Here is an 18,899-nt window from a genome sequence, read left to right as displayed (position 1 = left end):
CACAGTTTGTTATGATCCACACAATCAAAGGCTTTAGCATAGTCAATGAAGCAGAAGTAGATGTTTTTCTGGAACTCCCTAGCTTTCTCCATGATCCAGCGTATGTTGGCAATTTGATCTCTAGTTCCTCTGCCTCTTCGAAATCCTGCCTGTACTTCTGGTAGTTCTCGATCCACATACTGCTGAAGTCTAGCTTGTAGGATTTTAAGCATGACTTTACTAGCATGAGAAATGAGTGCAATGGTGCGATAGTTTGAACATTCTTTGGCACTGCCTTTCTTTGGAATTGGAATGTAAACTGATCTTTTCCAATCCTGTGGCCACTGTTGAGTTTTCCAAATTTGCTGGCAAATTGAGTGTAGCACTTTTACTGCACTGTCTTTTAAGATTTTGAATAGCTCAGCTGGAATACTGTCACCTCCACTAGCTGCTAATTTGTTTCCATGTGGATATAGTGCCGTTGAGGACTGCTTGTTGAGTATGGTTTGTCAGCCAGCTACAGATCCATCTGGTGGTGATGTTGTTTATTCTACCTTTTTCTAACTTACCAAGCAGTAGGTTGTGGTCTACTTTGTTAAATGCCTTACTGAAATCTAAGTATACTACTCCACTGCGTTTCACTGGTTTACTAGTTTAGTTACTTTATCGAAGAATGAGATAAGATTGGTTTGGCATGATCTGTTGTTACTAGTTATGACTTTGTTTGCTTCTAGTTGTTCACAGATCTGTTTTTTATTATCTTTTCTAGAATCTTCCCAGGTATTGATGTTAAACTGATTGGTCTGTGGTTTCCTGGGTTTATTTTTTTTCCTTTCTTGAAGATCAGGACCACATCAGCCCTTTTCCAATCCTCAGGTACTTCCCTGGTGATCCAGGATTTATGAAAGATGTGGTGTAACAGTTCTGAGATAACATCTGTCAGCTCTTTCAGAACTCTGGGATGTAATCTGTCGGATCCCAGTGATTTATACTTGTCAAGGTCAGATAGGAGTTCACTTACCATTTTCTTGCTTATTTTAATTTTTGTTTCTAGTATGTCTTTTGCAATGGGTTTTTTGATATGTTGGGCTATAGTTTCTTTTTGTGTGAAGACTGACTGTGCTGTCATGTCAGAACTATGTTATGCATATCCTGCTGCCACCATGTGGTTGTTTGGGGAATTGCAACATTATGCTAATGTGGTCAGCCAATCCCTCCCATTTTGTGATGTACTTCCTCCTCTTTCTTAACTCCGTACTTTCACCCCTCCCATTCTGGGACGTACTTTCTGCTTCTCCTTCCTCCGTGCTTCACCTCCCATCATAACATGCAGACACAGTAGGTCCCATTACTGTCTTTTGACCTTGGAATACCGTCCATTCATCATCTACCACATCTTGTTTGCTGTAATCTTCTCTGGGTGCAAATAAAGATACTTCTGGATGATAAAAGGTACTTTCATGAGTTCTGCTATCTTGCAAAGGCTGTTAACAGTGATAGTATCTGCTTATACAGGCCAGGCACAGGGGTCTCAGCAAGGGGATAAATCATTAAACAACAGTCAGAGTCAGAATACTGACACAAAGTATGAGTTAAGCAGCTCTGCTTTCTCTCTGTTGCCTGTAATTTCCTTGCCATCTTCACTCTTTAATGGGTCTACAGTTTCCTTGACTTCTTTCTTCTTCTTAATATGTTGGAAGAAACTTTTTTTATTGTCCTTGATTTCTGCTGCGAGTCTTTGTTCGTTCTGAGCCTTTGCTTTCCTGACTTCTTCTTTGCATGTTCTGGCTGTCTGCTGATAATCAGCCTTGGTTATGTGTCCCTCTTTCCATTTTTTGTATTTGTCCTTTTTGTCTTTCAGTTTGTTAGAGAGATTTTTGTGCAACCATGCTGGTTTTTCTTGGATTTCTTGTTTTTCTTTCTCAGTAGTATTGTGCTTGTCTGGGCTTTTGTGATCACATTTTTCAGGGTTTCCCGCATTTCTTGGGTTGTTTTCCCCTTTAGGATTTTCATCCATGGGATCTTTCGTAGGTTCTCTCTGAGTTTGATTAATTGGAGTATGAAACTTTGAAGACATGCAGCCTACTGGTTGACTATATGATTGACTGAGTTGGGAATCCTCCCTGGGTATTCAGAAGTATGCTTGAATCTGATTTCAGTGAAAAAAATACATCATCACACAAACTCTTAATTCTATTCTTCACCACATGGAGCCTCAGATAACCTGTTCAACAGCAACTGATGGGCTGTAGATTATACTCCAATAGGTGGGGTTTTGCTAGGAATAAGGGGGAAATTATCAGTTTCTTCTCCTCACCACCAAAACACACACACACACACACAGGATTACAAAACTTGTTCATTGGCAATGAACATTCAGCTATTTTGCTGTTCTTTATAGGTATCTGTCCTTCCTAGCAAACAAAAAAAATTGGTATGTTTCTATTGCCAATGTCAGTGACAAATCTAAGTTTTTCTTTTCTGTATGTTAAATGTAAGATGAACAAGGCTCATGTCATTTTTATTACAACAGAAATCACTGGGGGTAAGCATGGGAAAATGTGGCATATGTTTACAACTAACTATACATGTATGACCCCTTCATGGATTACTGCCTTGTCGTGGCGAAGGGGCTTGCGTAATTCAATGAAGCTATGAGCTATGCCGTGCAGGGCCACCCAAGACGGACAGGTCATAGCAGAGAGTTCTGACAAAACGTGATCCACTGGAGAAGGAAATGGCAAACCACTCCAGTATCTTTGCCATGAAAACCCTATGGACAGTACCAAAAGGCAAAACGATATGACGCTGGAAGATGAGCCCCTCAGGTCGGAAGGCGTCCAATATGCTACTGGGGAAGAGCAGAGGGCTAGTACTAGTAGCGCCAGAAAGAATGAAGCGACTGGGCCAAAGCCGAAAGGACGCTCAGCTGTGGATGTGTCTGGTGGTGAAAGGAAAGTCCGATGCTGTAAAGATTTTTTTCTCCATAGGAACCTGGAATGTAAGATCCATGAATCAAGGAAAACTGGACGTGGTCAAACAAGAGATGACAAGACTGAACATTGACATCTTAGGTATCAGCGAACTAAAATGGACAGGAATGGGTGAATTTAATTCAGATGACCATCAGGTATACTACTGTGGGCAAGAATCCTTCAGAAGAAATGGAGTAGCCTTCATAGTCAATAAAAGAGTAGGAAAAGCAATACTGGGATACAATCCTCATAATGACAGAATGATCTCAGTTCGAATCCAAGGCAAACCATTCAATATCACAGTAGTCCAAGTCTATGCCCCAACCACCAGTGCTGAAGAGGATGAAATTGACCAGTTCTATGAAGCACTACAGCACCTTATAGAACTAACACCAAAAAATGATGTTCTTATCATCATGGGGGATTGGAATGCTAAAGTAGGAAGCCAAAAGATAACTGGAATAACAGGCAAGTTTGGCCTTGGAGTGCAAAATGAAGCAGGGCACAGGCTGATAGAATTCTGTCAAGAGAATACGATGGTCATAGCAAACACTCTTTTCCAACAACCCAAGAGACGGCTCTACACATGGACATCACCAGATGGTCAACACAGAAATCAGATTGACTATATGCTCTGCAGCCAAAGATGGAGAAGCTCTATACAGTCAGTAAAAACAAGACCAGGAGCTGACTGTGGCTCAGACCATGAGCTTCTCCTTGCAAAGTTTAGGCTTAAACTGAAGAAAGTAGGGAAAAGCACTAGGCCAGTCAGGTATGAATTAAATCATATCCCTGTTGAATATACAGTAGAGGTGACAAATAGATTTAAGGAATTAGATCTGATAGACAGAGTGCCTGAAGAACTATGGACAGAGGTTCGTGACATTGTACAACAGGTAGCAACCAAAACCATCCCAAAGAAAAAGAAATGCAAGAAAGCAAAATGGCTGTCTGAGGAAGCTTTGCAAATAGCTGCGGAAAGGAGGGAAGCGAAAGGCAAGGGAGAAAAAGAAAGATACACCCAATTGAATGCAGAATTCCAGAGAATAGCTAGAAGAGATAAGAATGCCTTCTTAAATGAACAGTGCAAAGAAATAGAAGAAAACAATAGAATAGGGAGGACCAGAGATCTTTTCAAGAAAATTGGAGAAATGAAGGGAACGTTTAATGCAAAAATGGGCATGATAAAGGACCAAAATGGCAGGGACCTAACAGAGGCAGAAGAGATTAAGAAGAGGTGGCAAAATTACACAGAAGAACTATACAAGAATGAGCTTAACGTCCCTGATAATCACAATGAGGTGGTCACTGACCTCGAGCCAGACATCCTAGAATGTGAAGTGAAGTGGGCCTTAGAAAAGCTGAGCAACAACAAAGCTAGTGGAGGTGACAGTATTCCAGCTGAGCTATTCAAAATCTTAAAAGACAATGCAGTAAAAGTGCTACACTCAATTTGCCAGCAAATTTGGAAAACTCAACAGTGGCCACAGGATTGGAAAAGATCAGTTTGCATTCCAATTCCTAAGAAAGGCAGTGCCAAAGAATGTTCAAACTATCGCACCATTGCACTCATTTCTCATGCTAGTAAAGTCATGCTTAAAATCCTACAAGCTAGACTTCAGCAGTATGTGGATCGAGAACTACCAGAAGTGCAGGCAGGATTTCGAAGAGGCAGAGGAACTAGAGATCAAATTGCCAACATACGCTGGATCATGGAGAAAGCTAGGGAGTTCCAGAAAAACATCTACTTCTGCTTCATTGACTATGCTAAAGCCTTTGATTGTGTGGATCATAACAAACTGTGGCAAGTTCTTAAAGAGATGGGAGTACCAGACCATCTTATTGGTCTCTTGAGAAACCTATATGCGGGTCAAGAAGCAACAGTGAGAACTGGACACGGAACCACTGATTGGTTCAAAATTGGGAAAGGAGTCCGGCAAGGCTGTATACTGTCGCACTGCCTATTTAACTTATATGCAGAGCACATCATGAGAAAGGCAGGGCTAGATGAATCAAAAGTTGGAATTAAGATTGCCGGAAGAAATATCAACAACCTAAGATACACAGATGATACCACTCTAATGGCAGAAAGTGAAGAAGAACTAAAGAGCCTCTTGTTGCAGGTGAAGAAGGAGAGTGCAAAACTTGGGTTGAAACTTAACATTAAGAAAACCAAGATCATGGCATCTGGCCCTCTCAATTCCTGGCAAATAGATGGGGAAGAAATGGAGGTAGTGACAGATTTTATTTTCCTGGGCTCCAAGATCACTGCAGATGGGGACTGTAGCCAAGAAATTAAAAGACGCTTGCTCCTGGGGAGGAAAGCCATGGCAAATCTAGACAGCACACTAAAAAGCAGAGACATCACCCTGTCAACAAAAGTGCGTATAGTCAAGGCTATGGTCTTTCCAGTTGCAATGTATGGTAGTGAAAGCTGGACCATAAGAAAGGCTGAGCGCCAAAGAATTGAGGCCTTTGAACTGTGGTGCTGGAGAAGACTCCTGCGAGTCCCTTGGACTGCAAGGCGATCAAACCGGTCAGTCCTAGAGGAGATCAATCCCGACTGCTCTTTAGAAGGCCAGATCCTGAAGCTAAAACTCAAGTACTTTGGCCACCTAATGAGAAGGAAGGACTCCCTGGAGAAGAGCCTAATGCTGGGGAAGATTGAGGGCAATAGAAGAAGGGGACGACAGAGAATGAGGTGGCTGGATGGAGTCACTGAAGCAGTAGGCGTGAGCTTAAATGGACTCCAGAAGATGGTAGAGGACAGGAAGGCCTGGAGGAATGTTGTCCATAGGGTCGCGATGGGTTGGACACGACTTCGCAGCTAACAACAACAATACATGTATGAAGAGTAGCCTGCACGTTCATCCTTGCATTCAAAATATCTGATCCAACATGTAATGCTGTGTTTATATTCCAGGCATTGTATACTCAATTTTAATATCAAGAGACACATATTTAAAAACAGTTCCAGTTGTCTTTTTCAAAACTTTTCTTAAGTCTTTTTGCAAAAACATAATTATTTCTCTTTGTTGCATAGCAATTCATCACCTTTCTTATTCAATAAGCCTAAATACATTTGTTTGGAGATAAATTCCATTGATTTTAATAGTAATTATTTCTGCATCTACATTTTAAATTGACATACTAGTGTTTTTACTGGAAAATGGAAAAAAATAGCCCTCTGAGAAAGTAGATATAGCCACACCAAGATGTTATTCTAATATCTTGTTGTTTACTTACTCTTTGCCGTATCTGATACAGATTTTTTGTTAAAATCTCTCTTATGTTATCCATTTGGCCAGAATAAGGTGTATTTATTTTTTCTCCTTCTTGAGGTTCACTGTTGTAACAGGAGATAAAATATAGAACTAAACAGATGATTCATTGGAATAATATGAATTATACATTTTTTTCAAAGATAGAAAATCAATTAAAAGAAAGAAAACACATTTATCATGTTTTAAAGTGCAAGTTTATAAAATGTTAAATAAATCTATAATTTTCCCAAGTAGATACGATCCATAGTTTCTTTCATTCATAAATATTTGAGAATTTAATTCATAATTCATAATTCATATCAATGCCTGCCCTATGGAATGAACTGCCGGTGGAACTTCGGACTGCCCCAGACCTTCGCTCGTTTCGCCAGGACCTGAAAACTTGGTTATTTGATCTTTGTGGCCTGGACTGAGGGGGTTTTAATTTAACTTTAAATTTTAAATTTTAATTTGTTTTAATTGTGGGCTAGTCTTAATTTAATTCTATTTTAATTGTATTTATTTGTATTGTTTTAATTCGCCCTGTAAACTGCCCTGAGTCCTTCGGCAATAGGGCGGTATATAAAATCAATTAAATAAATAAATAAATAAAAACTTACTTGATAGAAGCTAAAGATGGAACTGTGCTTAACATCCCATTCTCTGCCATTTCAATGGCATGTTTTATTTCCAGTTTCTTGTAAAGGGCAACAATTCTTGATTTTGGTTGTTTTTCCTTAATTAAAAGTCTTCTTAGGTACTTCTTATCAAATTTTATAAATCTGTAAGAAGCAAGAACCATTCTATTAATTAACCTGAATTAAAATGAATTGAAAGTGTAGCAAATTTTGTTTTTATAAAGTAAATTCTTCTGACTGTAGACATTTAGAGAATTAGTTTCTAACTGAAATGAAGTTTTGAATTTGTGACAGAAATTAATGAAAATTAAATGTTCATGTTTTCTGAAAAAAATAATTCTTAAATTTAAAGTATATATTTGTAAATTTCATAATATTCAAAATGTAAATATTAATTTAAATAATACATTGATTTTTTTCCCACTTGTTCTTTTATATCATTACTAAATATGCTACTTACTTATCTCTCCAAAAGTTGTGACCCCAGTGTCCGCACACATCTTCAATACCAGCCTTGATATGGTCGAAGAACTTGGATGTAAAAAAAAGTCATTACATTATTATTAAACAAATGTATATATTACCTGTTTCTGTAAGAAAGTTATCTTGATTTTATACCCAATAAAATATCAATACCAAAATAACTATGAAATGAATTTTATAAGATAAATTGTTATCCAATACAATTGTTTTTAAAATCAACAATAAATTTATGTGTGAAATCATTATTAAGAGTCAAGACAAACTTGATGGAATATTGTGAATCAAAACATGTTATAAATGTTACATTATCTCCACTTGAAAAGGAAAGTGTCTCCAATTGAACACACTGCTTGTTATTTAGATGTATGTATCTTTTTCTCAGTGCATGGTATCTTTAGTGTCTCAGTTTTTTACAGGGCCTCTAGGTCTACTCTAGGCCAAAAGAAGTACTGAAAGTTCCATTTATTAAATAGTTAAGTCCCAATTTAAAAATGTAAAATATTACAACATGCACAATTTGGGAAGCATGATTATGGGCATTTCCCAAAAGGCATGTAATACACCTCAAATTGCAAACATACCCGGCAGTAGATTTCTTCACTGACTGCTGGTTGCTTCTTATTTGATCTTTTGACATCAAGAAACTCCACCAGTGGGCGAATTGTCATTCCCTGTACAGAAGAGCAGACACAAGCATGACATTCACTTCAGCCCAACATGATTTGCCATGATGTCATTTTCATATTCTATTCAATGTGTATTTTAATAAATGAATGGCCAGTGTATAGCATTGTACTACAAATATTTGTGTTGTGAAAGGAGATGCAGTTTGAGGAAAGATTTCACATTGTACGGATTAATTATTTTTGATGAAGAGAATTAGATAAAGTTTACAAGGGGGCTCAAATATAAGGAAAGGTACCAGAAAATACTTCAATATTTCAAGACAAGAGTTGATTACTTCACCAACTAGAAAAATTATTTAACATCCAAGAGGGATAGAGTTTTGTAATGTTGCACAAATCAATATTGGTGGAGCCTTGGTGGAGCCTTGGTGGAGCAGTGGGCTAATGCCTCCTTAAGTAACACCAGCTGCCTGCAGTTAGTGCAGGTTCGCATCCCACCAGGCTCAAGGTTGACTCAGCCTTCCATCCTTCCGAGGTAGGTAAAATGAGGACCCAGATTGTTGGGGGCAATTAAGCTGACTTTGTAATAATGCCGCTTGGGGTGTGTGTGAAAGCCCTAATAAGCAGGCATATACATAGAATGAAGGCTACTGCTAAGCTTGTAAGTCGCCCTGAGTCTTCGGAGAAGGGCGGGATATAAATGGAATTTAAAAAAAATGAGAATATAACAAATGGAGGATGAAAAGCAAGGCAGGCATCAGAAATAAAGCTGAAGATGCAGGCCTAGTTCATAGGATAGATGGTGTTATTGTCAATGAATAAGACAAGATCTAGAAATAGGCTTTGATACAAATCTGAGATGTTCAGTCACAGACATATGCAATTTCTGGCAATTTCTTTTTGTGCGACAGTATCGTAAATTGGACAAATTGCAGGTTTTCTATGAAAAGAACTATTAATTATATTGTATATATAACTATTGGAAATATTCTTACCTGAATGAACACGGTAAAGAATATCACTACGATAGCAGCAGTAATGAAAAGTTTCTTTCTAGGGAATACAGCAGAAGGGAGAAGGAAGACCAGAGAAAAACATATAGCTCCTCGGAGGCCTCCATAGGCGATAATGAACTGGTCTTTAAATGTTATAGGAATTGTCCGAAATACATTTATTACCTGAGTCAATGCAAAAACTCCTAAAAACAAAACAAAACAAATTGATCATGGTATCCTTTTAACCAGCATCAAAATTTAGGAACGGAAAATACAGGTGAAACTCGAAAAATTAGAATATCATGCAAAAGTTCATTTATTTCAGTAATGCAACTTAAAAGGGGAAACTATGAGATAGACTCATTACATTCAAAGCAAGATAGTTCAAGCTGTGATTTGTCATAATTGTGATGATTATGGCTTACAGCTCATTAAAACCCCAAATCCACAATCTCAGATAATTAGAATATTGTGAAAAGGTGCAATATTCTAGGCTCAAAGTGTCCCACTCTAATCAGCTAATTAAGCCGTAACACCTGCAAAGGGTTCCTGAGCCTTTAAATGGTCTCTCAGTCTGGTTCAGTAGGAATCACAATCATGGGGAAGACTGCTGACCTGAGAGTTGTGCAGAAAATCATCATTGACACCCTCCATAAGGAGGGAAAGCCTCAAAAGGTAATTGCAAAAGATGTTGGATGTTCCCAAAGTGCTGTATCAAAGCACATTAATAGAAAGTTATGTGGAAGGGAAAAGTGTGGAAGAAAAAGGTGCACAAGCAGCAGGGATGACCTCAGCCTGGAGAGGATTGTCAGGAAAAGGCCATTCAAAAGTGTTGGGGACTTTCACAAGGAGTGGACTGAGGCTGGAGTCAGTGCAAGAGCCACCACACACAGACGGATCCTGGACATGGGCTTCAAATGTCGTATTCCTCTTGTCAAGCCGCTCCTGAACAACAAACAACGTCAGAAGCGTCTTACCTGGGCTAAAGAAAAACAGACCTGGTCTGTTGCTCAGTGGTCCAAAGTCCTCTTTTCTGATGAGAGCAACTTTTGCATCTCATTTGGAAACCAAGGACCCAGAGTCTGGAGGAAGAATGGAGAGGCACACACTGCAAGATGCTTGAAGTCCAGTGTGAAGTTTCCACAGTCTGTGTTGATTTGGGGAGCCATGTCATCTGCTGGTGTTGGTCCACTGTGCTTCATTAAGTCCAGGGTCAACACAGCCGTCTACCAGGAGATTTTGGAGCACTTCATGCTTCCTTCCGCAGACTAGCTTTATGGGGATGCTGACTTCATTTTCCAGCAGGACCTGGCACCTGCCTACACTGCCAAAAGCACCAAAACCTGTTTCAATGACCATGGGATTACTGTGCTTGATTGGCCAGCAATCTCGCCTGACCTGAACCCCATAGAGAATCTATGGGGCATTGCCAAGAGAAAGATGAGAGACATGAGACCGAACAATGCAGAAGAGCTGAAGGCTGCTATTGAAGCATCCTGGTCTTCCATAACACCTCAGCAGTGCCACAGGCTGATAGCTTCCATGCCACGCCGCATTGAGGCAGTAATTGCTACAAAAGGGGCCCAAACCAAGTACTGAGTACATATGCATGCTTATACTTTTCAGAGGTCCTATATTGTTCTATGTACACTCCTTGTTTTATTGATTGCATGTAATATTCTAATTTTCTGAGATTGTGGATTTGGGGTTTTCATGAGCTGTAAGCCATAATCATCACAATTATGACAAATCACGTCTTGAACTATCTTGCTTTGCATGTAATGAGTCTATCTCATATATTAGTTTCCCCTTTTAAATTGCATTACTGAAACAAATGAACTTTTGCACAATATTCTAATTTTTCGAGTTTCACCTGTACAGTGTTACATCAGTTCTCTTTCTATTTCCAGGACTGTTTCTAGTTGGTTTTGGTAGGGGAGATAGATTTAATTCAGTTACAGACTGTTCAGGATCTACCCTCTCTCTGGTCTTACTTAACATCTATAGTACGTGAAACTGTTGAGTAAGGTCACAAATCAGAATGGTGTAAGGTATTATCAAAATACTGATGTATAATATATATCTCCATCTTAGGCTGATCAAGTTATGCTGTCAAGATTCTTTCCCAGTACCTGAAGGTTGTGTACCCTGGAAGGGGAAATACAGTTTATTTTAACACTAGCAAGACTTAATAGTTGTAAATTTTGGAGATCCCTTTGGTAAGGAATAACTCTCCCAACCAGAACCGGGGTGAAATATTGGGATCCTCTTGGGCTCTGCTTTTGCTAGAATTCCAACTGTATTATTCAAGTTATGAGGCCAGAGACCAGATTTGAAAAATAGCTGTTGATTAATATTCTCCATAGGAAGGACAAGCAGCAAAAACTTTGCATAAACCCATCTCGTGACTGCATAATAAGGAAGATGTCTTTGACAAAGTTATGCAGGTCCATTACTAAAGCAACAAGGAGTAAAATATATCTTAAACAGATAAAGACAGATAGTGTTCGTAAGTGGGTCAGACAGACATTTCCCTAATTCACAAAGATATAAGAAGGAGGAAAAGAATAGTACATTCCCTCAAGATTCTTTTATTATAGCTGCATCCTGGCTGATACAACTGCACCCATTCCTGGGTGTGACTCACAATCACTCATGCCCTAGTCATCTGTTGTCTACATTGCTACAATATGTTCCATATAGAGTTGCTTTTGTTAACCACTCAGAAGCTCTAATTGGTTCAGAATACAGTGGTGCGAACAGTTATAAATGCACTTCATTGTGCCTAGGTAGCACATTGCATCACAAAGTGAACTGGTTTCGTATAAACTTTCAGACATTATTCAAGGTACTGATTATCTCCTATAAAATCTTTCATGGCAGAGATCCAAGTTACCTGTAGAACTGCCTATCCCTAATTGTCTCTACTCATCCCATGACATCTGACAGAGAAGGCATGTTAGGGTTCTTTCCCCATAACAGTGTCAGTTATAGGCATTATTAGGGGCATGGTTTATCTGTTGCAGTGCCTAATTCTAACATCATTCATTGGAGGTTTGGACATCCTGGTTTTGATCTAATGACCTAGCTCTACCCCAAGCATTCAGGCAGATCATAGGATGAACATATATATAAGACCATTAAATGACATATGTATTGATTAGTCCCAGTTATTTCTGTTAACCCATTATCCTATTGGCTTTTTAATTTTGCAAAGATATGATACAATATTTTATGTTCATGTTTCTTCAAATTGTGAGTCAACTACAGTTGCTCTTGCAATTGGGCAGCCTTATAAAACTCATAAATCAAAATAAATAAATATGTTTGAATACTTACATTTAAGGTAACACAGTTCCTCAGAAACAAGACATAATCTACTGGTATTATAGAAATATACATACATGCATACATCATGGCTGATTTTTTTTACTATAATTGTAAATGTTTTTCTAATGAAAATAGCACATTTACTATAATCTAAAATAAGAAGAATACAAATTAAATGCATCCCCTACCCTTTGCAGTTTTAAGATAGCCAAGCCAATAATTCCCCAGGAATTTCTATAAAAGAAGAGACTCCCTATTAGCTGGAAGCTGAAAATCTGAGATGTATGGTTATCTCTGCCAAATTCTACCTTCTTCCTTCCTTATATAATTATTGGGTTCACTGACCAAAAATTGGTTTACTCAAAGAGTCATTTGTAAAGATTTTCCTCTATCACTGTAAAAAACCTTTAACTTTAAAAAGGATATTTCTTTGTCAAAGATCCAGTTCCATTATCTAAAAGATAATCATACTTCAGTAGTAAAGTAGGTTGAAGTGCAATTTAGAAAGCTTTAAGCAGCTCTTACCTAATGAACGCCAAATCAAACAAAATAGCAGAGTGAAGCAAACAAAGGCCCAGTTCCATTCATGGTTTTTTCCTACTGTAGATACTCCCATGAAAATAAAGATAAGAGTTTCACTGACACTGCTCAGCATTTTCATGAAATATTTTATAGTAGTATAGGACTTCTGAGAAACATTCTCCTCCACGTATTTATTCATGGTCATGGCACATGCTGTAATCCTGCAGGAAAAAAATGTTCAGTTTCTCTGAATTTTTATTACAAATACTACTGTATATTTTTACTGAAAACACTTGAGTAACATGCACCTGTTGTTACTCCAATAAAATGTCCAGAGTCACCGTATTAGTGAGATAGGAGGCAAAAAATCCAATAAAAAAATAAATATGACTCAGAATCGTTATAGGAGTTAATGTCACTGAGTTCAGTAAAATTGAATTTCTTTTTACATTGCTGAACACATTTCTTGATACCATATAATAAGATCTTGGGAACATTACAGGCTTTTATGCAATCAACATAATGCATAGTGTGGACCCCTCTGCAGTTAACTCTTCTAACAAAGACTTGTTACTTGCTTGTAGAAAATGGAAAGTTATCATTCTCTTTGGCTTTTGCCACTCTGAAAGGACATTCGATGCTCTCGAATATAGGCCAGGTCGATACTATAATTATTTGTCCTCCCTTTGGTTATTCAGCACTGTGATATTCAATGTGATTATGATTTCACTTTAAAAATATACCATTTCATGATGTCAGAAAGACTGCAAATAGATATCATGAGTGGGTGGTATTGCAGTGTTTCCTGTTTTAATCTTGAACTTTAAGATGTGTTCCATGATATTGTTGCTATCAAATATCTTCCTGGAACAAATGTTTCAGAGATTATACAAACTGGATTTGCTACTGCTTCTGATGAGTTTAGTTATTATCAGTGCTTTTTTTGTAAAAGAAAAAGGTGCCGGAACTCTGTTCTGAGCGTTCTATGACAAAAAAAGCCCTGGTTATTATTATATATTTTGGTCAAGGTATGTATTATATTTTTATATAAGGTAAAGTAAGCTGAACTAAGCTGAAGTCACCTTCCAGTCACTTTACCATCTGCTGATTATCAATGCTATAGAAGTAGTCTATTATTCTTAGATGCAAACATGAGTTGCAGTTTTAGGTACCTATTTAAAGCAGCTTAGTTAGGAATCTTTGCTAAATCCCCAGGATGATACAGAGCATATCTGACCAAGCAGAAAAGCCACAGGAAGTTTTCTACAATAGTTCCCATGCCATTCTATGGTTTCTAATAGCCAGAAAATATTGTGACACAAAAGAGGAAGTAAGAAAGTTCTCCTGTGCTATGGGGCTGCAATTCCTGTCTTCATTTTACACTTTCACCTCATCTCTGAAGTGGCCCAGAACTACAGAGTGACCATTTATCAGATCCTCTCATAATGGCTGCATCACCAACAAAATGTGAAGACCTACACTAGACAATTCTAGGAACTTTCATTAAGTTTCAGAACTCTTAATAGTATACTGAAAGTTAGTTATAATGTTCCTTTTAGTTCAGTTGTAAGTTTATATGGATATTTTTTTATGACCGGGGTTGTCTGTGTTTGATTAGTAATAACAGCAGAAATGTGGAATTCATCTATAAAAGCAGGGATAACGTGCAAATTATTCTGTTCTGATTGACTGTATTTATAAATTTAGGTCCTGATGATCTGAATGATTACTGTTCTACATACAAGATATTACACGTGGTTTGACTTGTATTTTGTTTGTATGTCTTGTAAAAGAAATACTAATGCAGAAATCCTCAGTATATTGATTTCAGTTTATTTAAATATTCCTAGGTAATCACTTCCATTTATCTAAAACCATTTAGATAGACTGGGCAGACCTACCAGTAATGAAAATCAGCCTGTACAAAATGGCAGTTTCTGTCCAGTGAATGGAAAAATCTAGATCATGTTATACTCTTTTAGCTTTTTCGCAATTCATTCTTAAGTTTCCTGGCTCCCCTTCTATATTTTGTGATATACAGTATAGGAATTATGCAAATCTATTGAAAATACTTTATGAAAAAAGAAACTTAACATCCAATATTCTATTACATTCTTTTTTATTACGTATGTATATATAAATCTATAGTATATTAGGCTAGAAAATAATTTAGTAGCTCAATCCATTAAATGCTTAGTGTCAGGCCCCAAATTAATGTATCCTTAGTTATTTTAGCTTTATATCTTTCTTTATTACTTGCCATTCTGCTGGGAGGGGGGAGCCTTTGGGGATGCTTTGCACTGTCTGCTTTGTTGCCTTGTTGCCCTTCCCCCAGGAGATGGAATGTCTCACCCTTATCTGAGAGATGATTTGTGCTTGGAGCCAGAAGAAATGGAAAATGAGACAGACCTTGAAGAGCCCTCTGAAAAGACCGGTTACCAAACACAATGCCACCTGTGGATTGGCTGGGATTCAAATGAACACTGGGACACTGGGGATAGGAGTATTGAATGCTACTTGTAATATATTACTTTGTGGGTTTTACTCTCAGATCTCACCTTGATTCCCTGCTGTCACTAACAAAAGTTTCCTTTTGAGACAATGCTTGTTCTTCTTTCTTGGGTGCTTAGCTGAGGTAGGTCCTTACACTTAGCCATAATATAAATTGATTCTAGCTTAGCTAGAAATGGAAATCCAGCTATAGTGGCTTAGCACTATGTGTGATTGAGCCATTGCAGCTTATTTAAGAAATCATAATTAAAATAATCTGGCCTAATTTGATAACAATTGATGGATACCTATTTTCTACATATTATATTAAAAGACATACCTTTCTCAGCAAAAACAGCACCAGAAAAGCAATAGGATTTTATAAGAAACATTCATAAGGTTCATATATGAATGTTCCATAATAATAGTACCTATGATAGTCTTCACAACACAGTAAATAATCTTGAGGCATTTTAAAGATTAATTGATGAATCATATTTATGAATGCTGAAATTAATATCAGAATTAGGGGGAAATTGAAAACCACACAAATGCTGTTAATGAGAATAAGGTATAGATGGTGTTCGTAAAAGTTAGGTAAATTAATATAGTATTTTATATTTAACAAAATGCTCAATTAAATAAATTTCTACTTTTACAGTTTAAGCAATGAAATCTATTTTTCAAATTTAAGCCTTATTAGTTCATTCACATTTTTCTACATTAAAATATTGGAAATAATTAATTAGCTATGTGAAAACTTTGTTTTTAGTAATGCATTGTATCACTAAAATATTCAAAGTAGATTGTTAAAAATTGAAATGTGACACTAAAAAGCAAGAAATACAACATATTTCACATTATACGAGAGGGAAACATTCATTTTGCTAAATATATAAATATATCAGTCCCTGTGATGAAATAAAATAATCATAATATGTTGTTTTTTATCTGTTATTTATTCAACACTTTATAATGTTTGTGATATATAGATTTTCAACAAATATTTTAAAATAATTTAAAGATGAGAAAGGAATTGAAGGCTGAAGCTTACTAGTTTGACTAAGGCTATCTTATAAAGTGTGCAGTAGAAAGAAGCTTTAAAATAGAAATCACTTTTGCATATATTATATTTTCTCTGGAATGAACTGCCTCCGGAGCTGTGGACAGCCCCTGACCTTCGATCCTTCCGCCATGACCTGAAGACGTGGTTGTTCCAAGAAGCGGGCCTGGACTGATCATGGTTTTTAAATTTGGTTTTTATCGGCTTAAATTGTTCTTTATTTCTTTATTTATTGTTTAATTCTTTTTTAATCTTTGTATTCTATGTTTTTTAATTTTTTATTGTTGTGAGCTGCCCTGAGTCCTTAGGGAGAAGGGCAGCATATAAATTTAATAAATAATAATAATAATAGTAATAATAATAATAATAATAATAATAATAATAATAATAATAATAATAATAATAGAACAAGACGATGCAGTAAAAGTGCTACACTAAGTTTGCCAGCAAATTTGGAAAACTCAACTGTGGCCACAATATTGAAAAAGATCAGTTTACATTCCAATTCCAAAGAAAGGCAGTGCCAAAGAAGCTAGACTCCAGCAGTATGTGGATCGAGAACTACCAGAAGTACAGGCAGGATTTCGAAGAGGCAGAGGAACTAGAGATCAAATTGCCAACATATATTGGATCATGGAGAAAGCTAGGGAGTTCCAGAAAAACATCTACTTCTGCTTCATTGACTATGTTAAAGCCTTTGATTGTGTGGATCACAACAAACTGTGGCAAGTTCTTAAAGAGATGGGAGTACCAGACCATTTTATTTGTCTCTTGAGAAACCTATATGTGGGTCAAGAAGGAACAGTGAGAACTGGACATGGAACCACTGATTTGTTCAAAATTGGGAAAGGAGTCCGGCAAGGCTGTATACTGTCACCCTGCCTGTTTAACTTATATGCAGGGCATATCATGAGAAAGGCAGGGCTAGATGAATCAAAAATTGGAATTAAGATTGCCAGAAGAAATATCAACCTAAGATATGTAGATGATACCACTCTAGTGGCAGAAAGTGAAGAGGAACTAAAGAGCCTCTTGTTGAGAGTGAAGGAGAGTGCAAAAGTTGGCTCGAAACTTAACATTAAGAAAACCAAGATCATGGCATCCGGCCTTCTCAATTCCTGGCAATAGATGGGGAGGAAATGGAGGTAGTGACAGATTTTATTTTCCTGGGCTCCAAGATCACTGCAGACGGGGACTGCAGTCAAGAAATTAAAAGACGCTTGCTCCTCGGGAGGAAAGCCATGGCAAATCTAGACAGCACACTAAAAAGCAGAGACCTCACCCTGCCAACAAAAGTGCGTATAGTCAAGGCTATGGTCTTCCCAGTTGCAATGTATGGCTGTGAAAGTTGGACCATAAGAAAGGCTGAGCACCAAAGAATTGAGGCCTTTGAACTTTGGTGCTGGAGAAGACTCCTGTGAGTCCCTTGGACTGCAAGGCAATCAAACCGGTCAGTCCTAGAGGAGATCAACCCTGACTGCTCTTTAGAAGGTCAGATCCTGAAGCTGAAATTCAAATACTTTGGCCACCTAATGAGAAGGAAGGACTCACTGGAGAAGAGCCTAATGCTGGAAAAGGTTGAGGATAAGAAAAGAAGGGGATGATAGAGAGTGAGTTGGCTGGATGGAGTCACTGAAGCAGTAGGCGTGAGCTTAAATGGACTCCAGAAGATGGTAGAGGACAGGAAGGCCTGGAGGAACATTGTCAATGGGGTTGCGATGGGTCGGACACGACTTTGCAACTAACAACAACAACAACAAAACTGGCTGAGTATATTAACTTAGACTGCTAGTTAAAACAACTTGTCACAAAACCAAACAAATCATAACTAATTTGAAAAAAATTGAGCACTGAACATTTGCATGTTTACCATAATGGACACCGAACTTGTTAAATATTATTGCTTTTGAATTTGGAAACTAGATCCTTTTTTAAAAAAAAATGAAGACCATAAATTACTATTAATAATTCATGCAAGATATTCTTAGCCAAAGTTTGTTGTTTGCTTGTTTTTTTATATACTTACGCCATAATCCCTGAAAGGTGAAACATTTCAGCTGTTATGTACGATAGGTAACTGTATAAGAAGACAAACAGTGGCTCAATCACTCGAATTTTATGGGTGAAACGAGTAGTAAACGCTGCTACAAATCCAAGAATGATTCCAATCAAAACTCCACCAATGCCAACTACAAAAAAATTAGCAATTCCAGCAAATATGTCAATGGCCTCAATTGTATGCATCTGGCACAAAGATTTGAACAAGTTGTACAGGACCTATGAAGAGAAAAGTTTAGTTTTTTAGATACCTTTCGAAATAATGTTACAGTTATTTTAACTGGAAATGTAAATTACACTCTATTGCTATTAAGTAATCTCAGAAAGTAGAACAAATGAAAAAATAGGAATATATGATAAAAGAGCCAATATTTATCTTTCAGCCATGCTGAAAATCGGGGGGGGGGGGGGAATGAAGAAAGAAAGACAGCAGGTGATTTCATCCATTAGGGTATTTGTAAGACTAAAGTATTTTGG

General features: G+C 37.3%; 1 protein-coding gene across 2 annotated transcripts in view; it reads right to left on the bottom strand.

The window, feature by feature from the left end:
• Positions 1–18,899, bottom strand: part of SLC9A2 (solute carrier family 9 member A2) — a 58,541-nt gene that overhangs the window by 12,909 nt on the left and 26,733 nt on the right. For both annotated transcript variants that reach the window (XM_083362992.1, XM_083362993.1), the window contains exons 3-9: positions 18,391–18,641; positions 12,815–13,032; positions 8,960–9,162; positions 7,920–8,009; positions 7,316–7,386; positions 6,838–6,999; positions 6,201–6,300 (exon numbers count right to left, since the gene is read on the bottom strand). In XM_083362992.1, the coding sequence (XP_083219118.1) occupies positions 6,201–6,300; positions 6,838–6,999; positions 7,316–7,386; positions 7,920–8,009; positions 8,960–9,162; positions 12,815–13,032; positions 18,391–18,641 (1,095 nt within the window). The remainder of the gene's footprint in view (positions 1–6,200; positions 6,301–6,837; positions 7,000–7,315; positions 7,387–7,919; positions 8,010–8,959; positions 9,163–12,814; positions 13,033–18,390; positions 18,642–18,899) is intronic.

This window comes from Vipera ursinii (genome assembly GCF_947247035.1).
Source record: "Vipera ursinii genome assembly, chromosome: 4".
In the NCBI taxonomy this organism is placed as follows: domain Eukaryota; kingdom Metazoa; phylum Chordata; class Lepidosauria; order Squamata; family Viperidae; genus Vipera; species Vipera ursinii.
Note: the sequence above shows the minus strand (reverse complement) of the source record. Positions and strands in the feature narration are given on the sequence as shown.